General features: G+C 43.4%; 1 protein-coding gene across 3 annotated transcripts in view; it reads left to right on the forward strand.

Annotated features, from left to right (window-relative positions):
* Nucleotides 1-15,521, forward strand: part of LOC145353988 (solute carrier family 12 member 5-like) — a 1,060,877-nt gene that overhangs the window by 983,170 nt on the left and 62,186 nt on the right. For all 3 annotated transcript variants that reach the window (XM_080205049.1, XM_080205050.1, XM_080205051.1), the window contains exons 12-14: nt 2,073-2,247; nt 9,283-9,401; nt 12,735-12,833. In XM_080205049.1, coding sequence (XP_080061175.1) covers nt 2,073-2,247; nt 9,283-9,401; nt 12,735-12,833 — 393 coding nt within the window. The remainder of the gene's footprint in view (nt 1-2,072; nt 2,248-9,282; nt 9,402-12,734; nt 12,834-15,521) is intronic.

Here is a 15,521-nt window from a genome sequence, read left to right on the forward strand (position 1 = left end):
GGCGCCTGATTGCAGAGGGGGTCAGGCAGGGGGTGGGGGGGGAGGAATCAGGCAGGTGATCGTTGTGGGGTGGAGGGGGAATCATTCCAGGCAGATGGGTGGGTGATCATGATAGGCCCCGGCTCCATGGTAGTTGGCTACATTTGTGAGCTGGGTACTTTGTGAAAGCCTTTGTGAGACAGTAGATGCTGATTAACAGGTTTCTACTGCTAGAGCGCCCTCTGCTGCTCCCAGCCAGTATTCAGGTGACTTAAACCCTCCACCATCCATCTATAGATGAGGAACTATTTCTGCTGATTTTTCATGCACTGAGTGCATAAGATAGCAGCTTTGAACTCGTCCAAAAAAAACGGATCTGAAACTCTCCAGTTTTCCTGCCTGTCCTGGACTTAGAATTGTTTTGGTAACATCAACCCTCCATGTCAGTCCTACTGGTTAGGTAGATGCCTTTGTGTCCTATTTGCAGAAGTTTCTTTATTTATTCTCTCTATACTTCTTCCTCTCTCATAAATCTATGATCTCAACTCTCCTTCAACTCCACTTAGGCCTGCCAAGGTTATTTTTCTTCAGGCTTTTCTCAACTGACAGTGGAGAATAACCTTGTGATATTTCTCTATGCTGCCTCCAGAGCTTGAAAGTCTTTTTCATGTTTTAGTGATGAGAACTAGATGCAGTATTCTTGGTGTGATCCAACCAGTGCCCAACACCATTACAGCTAAATGATCTTGTCATGCACTTTTCATGCTTCATGTTGAACACAGAATCAAACCATTGCATTGGAATTACAGTGAGTACATCAGGCAACCTGAAGCAGGTAGGCAGTCATTGAAAGCTGAACATCTCACAACAATAAACAGAGGTGGTACTTACAAAGTCATTTCAACCTGTCCGCATTTTCTGTCACTTTAAAACAATAGTTGGGAAGTAGAAGAAAAGGATGCTGTGGGAGGTACTTCCTGTGCAACGTACTTTCCTGAATGCCTTGGATTCAATGCTCATAAATAAAAGAAACCCCTCATTTTAAAATTCAAACAATGGTGCAACCTTCTAATCTTATATGGAGATTGTACAAAAGTCCACAAATACAATTCATCTCCACTTAACGGCTAGGATTCTCACCTTACCTGCACTGAACTTTTGCTCGGACCACAATAAGTAGCAGTGAGAACATGGGTCATGGACTGACCCAACCATTTATAACCCCTTAGGCTCCCTGCCAAAAGGTATTCAGTATATTTGCTCAAATACAAGTGGGCGAACTGAAATGATCTTCAAATAATGGGAATAGGCCATTAGGTGCATTTTTTTAACCATGTCATGGGGGGCTGGGAATCCTGCCCAATATCTCAGTTACTCTCTGAAATAAAAAGCTGGTATTGGTAAAAAGTAAACACACAGCTGCCAGATTGTCACCAAACCTCAATTCCTTCATGTATCACCTTAAGGAAACACAGTTACCCAGCCTGATCTATATATGACCAGTTGCATGCCAATAGAGTTTACTCTTCTGATTTGCCTAGCAAGACAATCATTTGTATTAAACCAGTGCAAAAATTAATGAGAAGAATTAAATTGAACAGATCACTCAGCTGCAACCCAGGTATCAGATTCAGACATGGCAATGGCACACCACTCAAGTTAACCTTGCAAGGGCTGCCACACTTACACCTACAGACTGGTGCCAAAGTTGATCTTTCCCACAGGGTTAGTCAAACGACAGCCTGACATTGTCAGACTTCCAAAACCGTAGCCACTTAATTACTAAATAATGTGTGCTGCTAAGGTGTTAGCTAATAAAATAAATGAAAACAGAAAACTGCTGGTAATGTAAGGTCTGTCAACAAATATAAAGAGAAAGGCAGATAAGTGAATCAGTTTGGACCGTTTATTGGAATATTTAAATAAGAATAAAATTATGCCTTCTGCGTTCAACCAGAATCACAAATTGGCCCATCCTATGATAGAGATTTTTGACTATTATTATGTTGGGTGAAGAATATTGACTCTTAATACTGCAAAAAAATTAAAGCCATGTTAAGTTGATTGGTAAACTGGAATGTTTATGTTTTTAGATTCGGTGAGGCAGTGAATGGGAATCTTGTGATTGGAACATTGTCCTGGCCATCTCCCTGGGTCATAGTGATTGGTTCATTCTTCTCCACATGTGGCGCTGGTCTTCAGAGTCTGACAGGTGCCCCTCGTCTTCTGCAGGCCATCGCTCGCGATGGGATTGTACCTTTCCTACGGGTATGTTTGTACTGCTTTAGTTGTTTTCATCAGAGAAAAAGGACAACAGTGTCAGAGAATGCAAAGCAGCAATGGGATTAAATGTATGATTCAGGTCAAAGTTTGCAAACCAGGTTATCTCCCCAGTATGAGATAAATTAGAAAAACAGTGAAAAACATTCAGCATCCAGTAATAACTATGTTGACAATTGACAGTATCATAGAATCCCTACAGTGCAGAAGGACGTCATTTGACCCATCAAGTCTGCACCAACCACAATCCCACCCATGTCCTATTCCCATAACCCCAGATGTTTACCCTGTTAATCCCCCGACACGAGGGTCAATTTAGCATGGTCAATCAACCTAACCTGCACATCTTTGGACTATGGGAGGAAACTGGAGCAGCCAAAGGAAACCCATGCAAACACAGGGAGAACGTGCAAACTCCACACAGATAGTGACCCGAGGCCAGAATTGAACCCGGGTCCCTGGCGCTGTGAGGCAGCAGTGCTAACCACTGTGCCTCCGCGCTGCCTTTCACTAGTAAAACTTAAAAAGCTCTGCTTGTGCTTCAATATCTTATCAAGGAAGTGGGATCAACCCAACACTTATAATCTCTCCACACCAGTCCCTGAATGTGAGAACAGTGATATGTGGTCTGATAGAGAAAAAACAGGGTTTACTTCCTTTTTTGCTTTTAACTGTCTCCATGCAATAGTACACTTGGGCTGATTATAAAATACATGCTTATGAAATAGCTATTCATAACATACAGAGGAAGGTTTCTCTCCATAGAGAAAATCACATCCTGAAAAAACATCATCTAGCAGCAAATCACTTGGTGCAACAGTGTTATCTTCCATGCCTAAAGGTAAATGGGAAAGGTGCAGAGTAAAATATAAAGACAACTTGGTATATATATTGCAATATGTGCATCCCAGAGGGAGAGAAATCCAGTCATGTACCACATGACAGAGGACCCCAAATGGTGTCTCCCTGAACAAATAATAACATCAGTGGGCATATACAATGGGATCGCTGTGGTCTTAGAAAACAGTAATTGGATGTGACAAGGGTACCAGCTATAGCCTTTATGCATGCTTTCTTACACTGATGTGGTGCTGAATTGCCATTGTGGTCTCACTCTCATTTTGGCTACACTTCATCAAAATTTCATATCTCTTGAATTGAAGAGACAGACTCTCTTGAACTGTTGCTAAACTTCTGCTCTCTAAGCCTTGAGCATTCTGTGGCATATTTTATACATACTGTTGTGTAATGCAGTGGATTTCTGTGATGTAATCTGACACTTGCCTGCACAGATAAAGCCATCTGTCTCCATTAAGAGCAGAATTCTCAAATTCCCATATTCTAAAGAACCAAAAGATTTCTTCCTCAGATTAGCAAAACTGCAGAAATAAACACTTTTTAACCGTTGCAATTGTGAAGAATGTGATTTGATATCAGGGATGCAAAGAAGTTTGGAGAAGGTGGCCACACCAGTGCTCGAGACCGGTGTAGATTATTCTTCTCCTCATGGTCCACAAAGGGCAGCACAGTGACACAATGGTTAGCACTGCTGCATCACAGCGCCAAGGACCCAGGTTCTGGCCTTAGGTGTCTGCCTGTATGGAGTTTGCGAATTCTCCCCATTTCTGCATAGATTTCCTCCAGGTGCTCCAATTTCATCCCAAAGTCCAAGGATGTGCAGGTTAGATGACTGACCTTGGTAAATTGCCTCTTAGTGTCCAAAGCTACGTCGGTTGAGTGGTTTAGCCTTGGTATATGAGCAGGGATAGACCAAGGGGTGGGCCTCGTTAAGATGCTCTTTCGGAGAGTCGGTGCAGACTCAATGGGCCACATGGTCTCCTTCTGCACTGTAGGGATTCTATAGTTCTATTCTATGGGTAAAAAAAAACTAAAGACGTGTCTTTCCAGTCATCTGCTTTTGCTACGGTTTTGGGCCTGATAGAAAAGGCACCATATCTTCTTGCTCACACTGCTGAGTTAAAATTGCACACAGTTCCTGATAACATCATCAGGACCCAACATGCATGTGTAAAACTGAATCTTAACAGCACTAAGTGATTGCCCTTGCCACCTGCTTAATTATCAATTTAAAAATCAGCTCCCACAGTTCGACTGTGGATAAGTAACTGTGACAATTCTGACTGCTCACAGACCTGGCTTCTGCCAGGTAGGTAAACCTGAATCTCCCCCGTTGTGTCAGACAAGTGAAATTTAACACATAATAGGATTAATTTTTACTTTATATAATTATGTAAAGTGGGTGATAATGAATCGACAACTTGTTTCATTTCTGTTGAAAATGGGAGAATTGTCAAACAGACAGCCAATTCAATATCACTCATTTTATCCAATCTGGCCCTTGTAATTATTGGATATTTTAAATTTTACTACTATCTTAATCTCTCTATCCTCTAATCTTGGGGGCAAAAGTGCTGAATTAGCAAGAAAACTGGTCTAAGTCACGACTGTTTTTCAGTTCACCTTCCGACCCGAATCTCCCCACTCTGTGCAATGCAGGGATCACAATCGCGAATATCATTAAAAGTTCAGGGGGGAGTGGGGCCTATTCACAGTGGAGTCTCACAGCTCCAGAACTCTCAGTGGCCCCGATCTGTCAGATCGCAGTTTGCTGGCCAGCTCGATTACTGGCCAGCCCAGGAACCTCGCACTGCTGCCCCTCCAGCCCCACCAATCCCAGTGCAGAGTGGCAGCTGGAAATACTCCTGGAGGGTGGGAGATGTTATCGAGAATTCTGTGCCGGACCCAATAATCACATTTAAAATTAAAAATATTTAAATCGCTTACCTTCCTTCCCACCACTTTCCAGCTGTGGGAGATGCACATGCATGAATCCCATGAAATGGCTGACAAGCAATTCTCGCATCCCAACGTGCCAAAAGATGTGCGCGTCTGGATGAGGAAATCGCACCTCTTATTTCTGTTCTCCAGTTCTCCTCTTCACCAAATTAATTTAAACTTTCCCCAACAGTTCTACTTAATGTTTCAACAGGAGTATTGGTCTCGGTTTTATTCAAGTGCAACACTGGGTGCACTCTGTCCTGGCACCCAGAACTAATCCCAATCCAAGCCTCTGAAACCCATTTTATGTACCACATCTACAGCAGTCCCAGACACACATGTACCTGAGCTTTTTTCCACTTTTGAATCTCACCATCACTGGATGTAACCTTGCGATTACTACTTTTGAAATCCTGGTTTTTAATCTTGTCCTTAGCTCCTCACACTCTGACTACAGGACCTGGACATTTTCTCTACCTATGTCGTTGGTTCCAGCATGGACCATGACTCCACCCTGGAACCTATACAGAATGCCCTAATCTAAATTCATGCATCTAATGTACATTTAACAGGGAAAAAAAAATTACTTGTTTGTGGGATATGGGTGTCGCAGGCTGGGCCAGCATTTATTGCCCATCCCCAATTGTCCTCCATTTCAAGGGCAGTTAAGAGTCAAGACCAGGTAATGCTTTCCTTCCCTAAGGACATTAGTGATGGTTCACTAATGTCCCTAGGAAAGGAAACACAAGGTGACGCCGCTCACCATTGGCACTTGGAATGTGCGCACGCTTTCGGACAATCCTACAGCAGACAGACCAGAGAGAAGAACAGCCTTAGTTGCCAGAGAGCTTGCAAGATACAACATTGACATTGCAGCCCTGAGTGAAACTCCTCTTGCCAACGTAGGTCAGTTGACTGAAACTGGAGGTGGATACACTTTCTTCTGGAGCGGTTGTGGCAACGATGAGCGTCATGATGCCGGAGTTGGATTCGCCGTCAGGAGTCACCTTGTTCGGAAACTTGATAGTCTACCCAAGGGTGTGAACAACCAGCTTATGACATTACAGCTTCTGCTACAGAACAGGAGTCAAGCCATCCTGATCAGCGTCTATGTCCCCACAATGAACAACACAGACGAGATGAAAGACAAATTCTACGAAGAACTAGACGCACTACTATCAGCAGTGAGCGGTACTGATCTTGCTTGGTGATTTCAATGCAAGAGTAGGGTGTGACTCTGCAACCTGGCAGGGAGTCATTGGGAGGCATGGAGTGGGCAAGTGTAACAGTAATGGCCTACTCTTAATGAAGACCTGTGCAGCACACGACCTCCTCATCACCAATACAACCTTCTGTTTGCCTACTCGTAACAAGACCTCCTGGATGCACCCCACTCTAAGCATTGGCATCTTATTGACTATGTCATTGTCAGGAGAAAAGACAGTCAGGATGTCAGAGTGACCAAGGCCATGTGTGATGCTGACTGCTGGACAGATCACAGGCTCATTGTCTCCAAAATGAGGCTCTGCATCAGAGCCAAGAGGTGACCACAAGGAAGCAAGGTTATGAAAAGAATCAATGCGGCCAAGCAAAAGAACCCCAACATAGTTTCAGCACTGGCTGAAGACTTAAAAATCAAGCTTGCTGACCTACACCTCACACACAGCGCTGAGGATGACTGGGAATGCTTCAGGGATGCTGTCCATACATCTGCACTGAAGATGCTCGGGCCCTCTACCTGCAAGCAGCATGACTGGTTCAATGAGAATGATGAGGAGATACAGGCTCTACTTGTTGAAAAGCATCATCTTCATCGGGCCTGTCAGAAGGACCTATCATCAGCTGCCAAGAAAAATGCTTTTACCAGTGCTCGCAGGACAGCCCAGAATAAACTGCGTAAAATGCAGGAAGCCTGGCTGAGCACCAAGGCAGATGAAATTCAGGGATACGCTGACAGAAACGACTTGAAACGGTTCTATGAAGTCCTCAACACTCTCTACGGACCGCAATCTCTCGGGAGCTCCCCCTCCTGGCTACAGATGGTACAAGTCTCATTACAGAGAGGACTCAGTTCTTGCAGAGATGGCTGAACACTTTGAAGCCATCCTCAACCGACTGTCATCTATTAATGATGTGGCGATAGACAGGATTCCCCAGGTTGATATCAACAGCGCCATGGATGACCCCCCCACCAGTAGTAGCCGAAGTCACGAAAGCTGTCAGCTAGCTATCCAGTGGCAAAGCCCCAGGGGCAGATGCCATACCCACAGAGATCTACAAAGCTGCTGGTTCTGTACTTGTCAAGAAGCTCACCAAGTTGTTCCAGTCCTTTTGGAAGCAAGGATCTATTCCTCAGGAACTTAAAGATGCTTCCATTGTACACCTCTACAAGAGGAAGGGCAATCGGCAAGTATGCGACAACCACCGAGGAATCTCGCTGCTCTCCATCACAGGAAAAACCCTTGCAAGAGTCCTGCTAAATTGTCTGGTCACTCATTTGGAGCTGGGCCTGCTTCCAGGGTCACAGTGTGGCTTCCGCAAAGGTCACAGGACTATTGACATGATTTTTGCTGCGCGCCAACTTCAGAAGTGTTAGGAGCAGAATCGCAAGCTCCACACAACCTTTGTTGACCTTACAAAAGCCCTCGACACTATAAGCTGACAAGGCCTGTGGAGGATCATGTCAAAGTTCAGCTGCCCCCAAATTCATTCAGATGGTACGCCAGTTCCATGATGGCATGATGGCCAGAATACAGGATGGCGGAGAATCCTCTGAGGCATTCCCAGTCACCAATGGCATCAAACAGGGCTGTGTGCTCACACCCACACTGTTCAGCATGATGTTTACTGCCATGCTGAATGATGCCTTCCAGGACAGTGTTGCTGGAATCAACCTCAAGTACAGAGTGGATGGGAAGCTCTTCAACCTGAGGAGACTTCAAGCTATTACCAAAGTGAAGGAGACTGTTCTGAGAGACTTCCTCTTTGCCGATGACTGCACCTTCTATACTGGCTCAGAGCCAGAGATGCAGGTCAGTATGGACAAATTTTCTACAACTTTTGACAAGTTTGGACTCACCATCAACATTAAAAAGACTGAAGTCATGCACCAGCCTGCTGCTCCTGCACCATACATAGGACTCATAGTCACAATCAAAGGGCAGAAACTATAGGCAGTGGACCAGTTCACTTATCTTGGCAGCACCCTCTCCCAAGCAGTGACTATTGATACAGAAGTTAACTGCAGAATAGCAAAGGCAAGTTCTGCTTTCGATAGACTACACTCCACTGTATGGAAATGTCGAGGAATCAGCCCAGCAACAAAACTGAAGGTCTACAGCGCTGCAGTACTCACTACCCTCCTGTATGCCTGTGAAATGTGGACGGCGTATCAAAGGCATGCAAGACAACTCAATCATTTCCACATGACTTATCTTTGCAGAATATTATGCATCAAATGGCAAGACAAAGTACCAGACACTGAAGTTCTCTCTAGAACAAGTCTACCATCATTCCACACACTACTGATGAGAGCGCAGACCCGGTGGGCAGGTCATGTCATCCATATGCTAGACGAGTGCATACCCAAGCAGCTCCTTTTTGGGGAACTCTCTGCCGGAAGACACTCGCATGGAGGGTTACAAAGACACACTCAAGGCCTCCCTGAAGTTGCTTGATATAGACATGACCACCTGGGAAATGCTGGCACAAAACCACCCTATCTGGCACTGCCTCATCCACAAAGGCTGTCAAGCTTACGAAGTAAGGTGCATTGCTGAAGCACAACTTAGGCACGAGTTGCGCAAGTCCACAGCCACCAGCGCAACAACCACAGTGCCTACACAAGTCTGTCCAATATGTGCCAGGACATTCCATGCCCGAATTGGCCTGATCAGTCATCTTTGGACACACCACATCCAGCCTCAAAATGACTAATGGTGTTGAGGTCCTCATCGACGATGGTGGATGAACAACAGTGAACCAGATGGGTTTTTACAACAGTAGACAATGGTTTCATGGTCATTACTGGATTTGAACCCAGGTCCCCAGAGCAATACCATGGGTCTGTGGATTAAGAGTCCAGTGACACTACCATTGTGCCATTCCCTGACAATCCTTATCTGTATTTGAATGTAAGGCTATTTTTAAAATACTCTCCAATTGTGAATATGCATAATTTCTCTCTCTGATGCTGCTATTGTCTTACTGTTCAATTTTTACCAGGTGTTTGGTCATGGAAAAGCAAATGGTGAACCGACCTGGGCCCTGTTACTGACAGCGTGCATCTGCGAAACCGGGATCCTCATTGCCTCATTGGATGAGGTGGCACCCATTCTGTCTATGTATGTACATCTTATGGAATATTACTGATGTGCAAATAGAGGGTAGATTTCATCAACTTGTTCTGTTAGAATGAAACTCCACACAAGTTGGGAACTTGGGTGAATTGGTCAGTGGGCCCCACTGGATTCTTGTTTCCATTATTCCAGGAACAATTCCAATCATGTTCTGTGCTGAAATGATAAATTTGTAAAACTAACTTACATACTTCACTGGTAGTTACACAGATGTGTCCCAATGCGACAGAGCTGGAACATTCCACTGTACAATGCTTCAGACTGAGTTATATGCCATTCCCTTCAGAACTTTCTCTTCTGTGGGAAAGCATCGCACAAATTTCCATGCTTCCTATCAACAGTTTACAGGCCAAAGAACTGTGAATTTGAGCTTGTCCCAGCCCAAGGTGGCACGGTGCATTGGTGAGTGGCTTGAGGAGGAAAGCCAGGTGCTGCTGTTCCTAGATATCCGCTGCTCTTATTCTTCTAGATGGTAGTGGTCATGGGTTTGGAAGGTGTTATCTAAGGAATATTGATGAATTCCTGCAGTGCGTTTTGTAGAGATAGTATATACATCATTCTTGGATCTATCCTTCGGCTTGCAGCCTCCAGAGCATCACTTTCATCAGTCTGCTCTGGACAATCTCTCCCACCATGTTGATGAGTGTATGAATGTTTTCATTCTGAGAGAAGCCATGATGTGGAGATGCCAGTGTTGGACTTGGGTTGGCACAGTAAAAAGTCTCACACACCAGGTTAAAGTCCAACAGGTTTATTTGGTAGCATGAGCTTTCGGAGCTCTGCTCCTTCATCAGATGATCACTGCAAGGCATGGGATAAATCTGTTGGACTGTTGGATAAACCTGTTGGTCTTCAACCTGGTGTTGTGAGACTTCTTACTGATCCTGAGAGGATAGCAGATTCATAGTCCACTGTGTCACAGACAATCCTAGTAACCTGATGGAGTACTAATTGCTGGAGTGTCATGAGAACATGAATATCCCTTCAGACACTGACATCCATAGCCAAGGCAGCCATATGAGCCAGCATGGAAATCAGCACATATCTCATGACTCCTGTCTGAACTTCCACTGTGGCACTGAAATGTTGGATGGCTTCTTTCAGTACTGCAGTGGGATCTGAAATTTTGATACAAGATGCTGCATTATAGCTGTGCCCGCAAGTGGTATCACAAAGTTAGCCACCACTTCCATCGTAAAAACAATGGACTACAATCCCTGCATGATGCCATCTGCCATATTGGAGCCAGACTCCTAAGTGCAAGAGCCTCTCTGGCAAACCTGACAGAGCACCAAGCATCTTAATGTGTGTGCAGATCAGCATTTTCTTATGGGCTTCCCCATTGAAGTACCCATCTGACTCTCCTTTAGCTGAACTCATGTGCAGTCTGTCCCTTTACCGAGCTGAAACAGTGGATTTTTCATGCTACACCATTGCATGTTTTGCAGAGCAGAGGTGACCATCCATTGGCCAGCGGCAGGATTTTCTGCTTCCATCGCTGTCACTGGGGTTTCCTGTTTTTTGCATCCTCCACTGCCAAGGAGCCCACGGCAGGGGTTTCACCATCAGTGGGACCAGAAGATCCCACTGGTAGCAATGGCTGGAAACTTCCAGCCAATCTTTTCCCTGTATCTTGGCTGCAGCCCTCTCATGCCCACTGTTTCACCATGATCAGATTTCAAGTCAATCTTTCCCTCTGTAACCTGTGCCTTGCAGTATCTGAGCTGGTGTTTGGAAATTATACGTTAAATCACAATGTTTCTTCATCAGTAACTTTCACCCTTCCCCTTGTAGCTGCTTTGGCTTGGGAAACATCAGTTCTTAAAGCAAGCAAGATCAGAAGGGAAGGCTTTAAGTAATGGAATGAAGATTGGTTGGTAAGCAAGGGGCCCATAGATACACCAAATGAGCTTAAACTTAATGTCCAATGGCAGAATGAGAGAGAAGTGGGAGTTACAAAGGGGTAAAAGACAAAAGCAAACCATCATTTTTGATGTTCTCAGCCGTGTCAAATACAGTACACGCTGCCATAAGCAGCCTCATGATGCAGAAGCGTCTCCTGCATGGAGGTATAGGCATGTCTATGTCCTCCACCAGTTCTGCTCTCCTCGCTTCTGTTGTGTGCAATCTTGACCTACAAGAAAGAGGGAAGAATGTTAGTGACTGTTTTGCTTTAAGTTTGTGTGATATGCCTGTCATAGCTGAATAGCTGCATGTCTGTGGAGGTTTTGAGAATAAAGCATCATATCATGGTCTATGAAAAATGAACAGGAGCATCTGAATGTTATCTCTAAAGTCCTGATTGTTAGAGACTGCTGCAGGATGAACAAAAGGGTCTGGAATGCATTGAATAGCGTAGGCATTTGTGTTGTGCTGGGTAGGACATATCATGTGAAAGTGCATTCACTGACTTTGACTAATCAGTTGAGGTCATTGAATTTCTTGCAGCATTGCTGGTAGTCCAGGGCTTAGAGTTTACCTTACTACCTGTTCCCATTCACTGAGGATTTTTCTAGCAGGGTCCTGCCCATCTCCTGCAACCCACCTCCTCCACCGCCCACAAGAACATGGCCTCTTTCCTCCTGATACCTCCAGCACCACATTTGTGAACCTCAGAGCCCTTTGCATTCCTGGATGCTCCATTTGTTTAGCTTTTACTTGCAGGCAGTTGCATTCGTCAGTCAGCAGCAGCTTCCTTCTTAAAGTTACAGGCTAGTTTGAACAAGTGCTGCTCATGCCCATGTTGAGCATTCTCCCAGTCACAAGTGTGGGTCATGCACAGATATATGCTACAATAAGCAAATAGGAACAGCACAAAGCTTGCTATCTGTCTCATTGGGAGCAGGCAAAGGCTACTTGCAAATCACAATCACGCGCCAAAAAAGGGAGCTACTGAATTTTTAGCTGTGTTTATTCACTATAATCCTCTCTTGCTCTGTAAAACAACCTTTAACTCTGCACTATATTCACAGGCCTAGTCCCAATTATATCACATTGCAATTATTCAGTCTGGTGAGCATTATGCATTAATTCAATCTCTCTGAACAGAGATGAAAGGATGACCTGTGAATGTGAGAAATCTAAAGTAAATACCAGAAATTGCTGGAATGCAGAGCACATTGATAAGCAACTGAAAGAGAAAAAAAAGGTTAATATATTGGGTGGAATATTGGATAGAACTGGCATTCTAAAGCCAGATTTTAGATGTTAGTGCCCCTCAGACTAAGTTCTGTAGCCTGTGTTGTAATGTGGCCTTTATATTATTAAACTTGTTGCACATTCTTTGCATAATAAATGAGTGATTTTTTTTATCCTCAGGTTTTTCTTGATGTGCTACATGTTTGTGAATCTGGCCTGTGCCCTACAGACACTTCTTCGAACCCCCAACTGGAGACCCAGATTCAAATATTACCACTGGTATTTCACACTTTCCTGAAATGGTCATGACTCTACTATATATTTGACCTCGTCATTTTTGTGTCATCCTGACAAAAGCATTTAAAAAACACATGTGAATAGAGCAGAGTGTGTTACATAAATAATTGCAGATGCCGCAAAGCATATTGCGTGCAGAATAACATTGTTTGCTGTGAGTTGTATAGATAACAAATACTTCAGTGTGTTACAGATATTATCTGCAGAACATAACAGGTGTCTTGAAATGTGATACATTGAGGATAGCAGGTATACAGCACTAAAGGGACAGTACTTCATCAAGAGGTCCTGATGATGTTATAGACTATGAGCACAAATTGGAAGCAAAATACAGATATCATCTAACCCCAGGTTGTCATCCTTCCCTCTCCCCAACAAACATAGCTACACATTTACATTTTACTCTTTAAGACACACAAATAATTCAAAGACTTCACAAGTTTTCCATCAACTGATAAAATTTAAAAGTTTTTTTTATCCACGGAAATCATTCGTATACAGAGCAGTGAAGTGAAGTGACAAGTTTAAGACTAAACTTTCATATTTTACTTACAATATTTTACTTATAATAATTCTCCTTTCTAACATCAATAAACTGGGCTAATGTCACATTGTTGGTGTAATATCTTAATTCAAATATTTCTGTTCTTGTGCAAGGTCCAGAGTGGATAGTCAATTCAATGTATTCCTATTCCTCTTCATATCCTGCTATGTCTCAGTGGTTCAATGCATAGATACACATATCACGTCAATCACATGTTTGCCTTAGTGAAAATGTCAGTGCAGGCACTACAATTCACTTCAGCATCTCTGGCCTCAGGAAGGAAAAAACCTACTTTATATTATGGTAATAAACCATAGACTGGTGGTAGAACATTTCTTTCTGAGGCAGGGAGTACTGAAACTAGACTGACACATTAGTGTTGTACTGAAGAAGAATTGTACTTCATAGGTGCTTCAGATCAAACATTAAACCATGGCCCCATCTGCCCTATCAGATAGATTGAAAATATTCCATTGCACTACTTTGAGGAAGAGCAGGTGAGTTATCACCATTGCTGTGGCCAATATTTATCACTCAACAAATATCACAGAAGTACCTGTGGTCCTTTTATTGCTGTTGTGTGTACTTGCCATATGCAGATTGGCTGTCACATTTCCTACATTCTTACAGTGGCTACGCTTCAAAAAGTATACAATTTTCTGTAAAGTGCTTTGGAACATTCTGAGGCTGTGAAATATGCTATATGAATGTAAGTTTCTCTTTCTTTCCTTATTTAGTATTGCGAGTCATCAACTCCTTCTGGGGAAAAAAATGTGTTGATGTAGAGTTTAGACAGACTTCAAATAATCCATTAATGTACATTGTCTAGATACATTTATAAAAAAATGGACATGTAGGGAAGACACCAGTATCCATTCAACATAGATGATTTGGATTTGGGGACCAAGTGTAGTATGTCAAAGTTCGCAGATGACACTACGATGGGTGAAAGAGCAAAGTGTGCAAAGGAAACTGAAAGTCTGCAAAGGGATATAGATTATCTAAGTGAGTGAGCGAGGGCTGGCAGATGAAGTATAATGTTGGTAAATGTGAGGTCATCCATTTTGGCAGGAATAACAGCAAAATGGACTATTATTTAAATGGTAAAAAAATTGCAGCGTGCTGCAGTGCAGAGGGATCTGGGTGTCCTTGTGCAGGAATCTCAAGGAGTTGGTCTGCAGGTGCAGCAGGAAATTAAGAAGGCAAATGGAATTTTGACCTTCATTGCTAGAGGGATGGAGTTTAAAAACAGCAAGATTATGTTGCAGCTGTCTTAGGTGCTGGTGAGGCCACACCTGGAATACGGTGTACAGTTTTGATCTCCTTACTTGAGAAAGGATGTACTGGCACTGGAGGGGGTGCAGAAGAAATTCATTAGGTTGATTCCGGAGTTGAGAGGGTTGACTTATGAGGACAGACTGAGTAGACTAGGGCTACACTCTCTGGAATTCAGAAGAATGAGGGGAGATCTTATAGAAACATGTAAGATTATGAAGGGAATAAATAAGATAGAAGCAGGGAAATTATTTCCACTGGCAGGTGAAACTAGAACTAGGGGGCATGGCCTCAAAAGAAGGACTGAGATTTAGGACTGAGTTGAGGAGGAACTTCTTCACACAAAGGGTTGTGAATCTGTGGAATTCCCTGCCCAGTGAAGCTGTTGAGGCTACCACATTGAATGTTTTTAAGGCAAAGATAGATAAATTTTTGAACAGCAAAGGAATTAAGGGTTATGGTGAACGGGTGGGTAAGTGGAGCTGAGTCCACGAAAAGGTCAGCCATGATCTTATTGAATGGCAGAGCAGGCTTGAGGGGCCAGCCTGCTCCTAGTTCTTATGTTCTTATATTATCATTGATTCTGGAAAGAGTCAATCATAACATGAGAGGATACATGAGAGGCCATTTTAAAAAACTATGCAGTACGATGCATCCATCTGAAATGCAGCTATTAGCATAGATTTATGTTGCAAAAAAAATGATTTTGAAGAAGAAGTAGAACTTGCACATCAGTTCAATGAGACTCAACTGGGCTGTCACTTTCTATTATAGACAATCTGTTATCAGTTCAGCTGAGCAATGTCACTGATGCATGAAGTTCATTCAGATTGTTAATGGCCAACTTCACT

Source organism: Carcharhinus amblyrhynchos, chromosome 16, assembly GCF_965287045.1.
Source record: "Carcharhinus amblyrhynchos chromosome 16, sCarAmb.v2.hapA, whole genome shotgun sequence".
Taxonomy (NCBI): domain Eukaryota; kingdom Metazoa; phylum Chordata; class Chondrichthyes; order Carcharhiniformes; family Carcharhinidae; genus Carcharhinus; species Carcharhinus amblyrhynchos.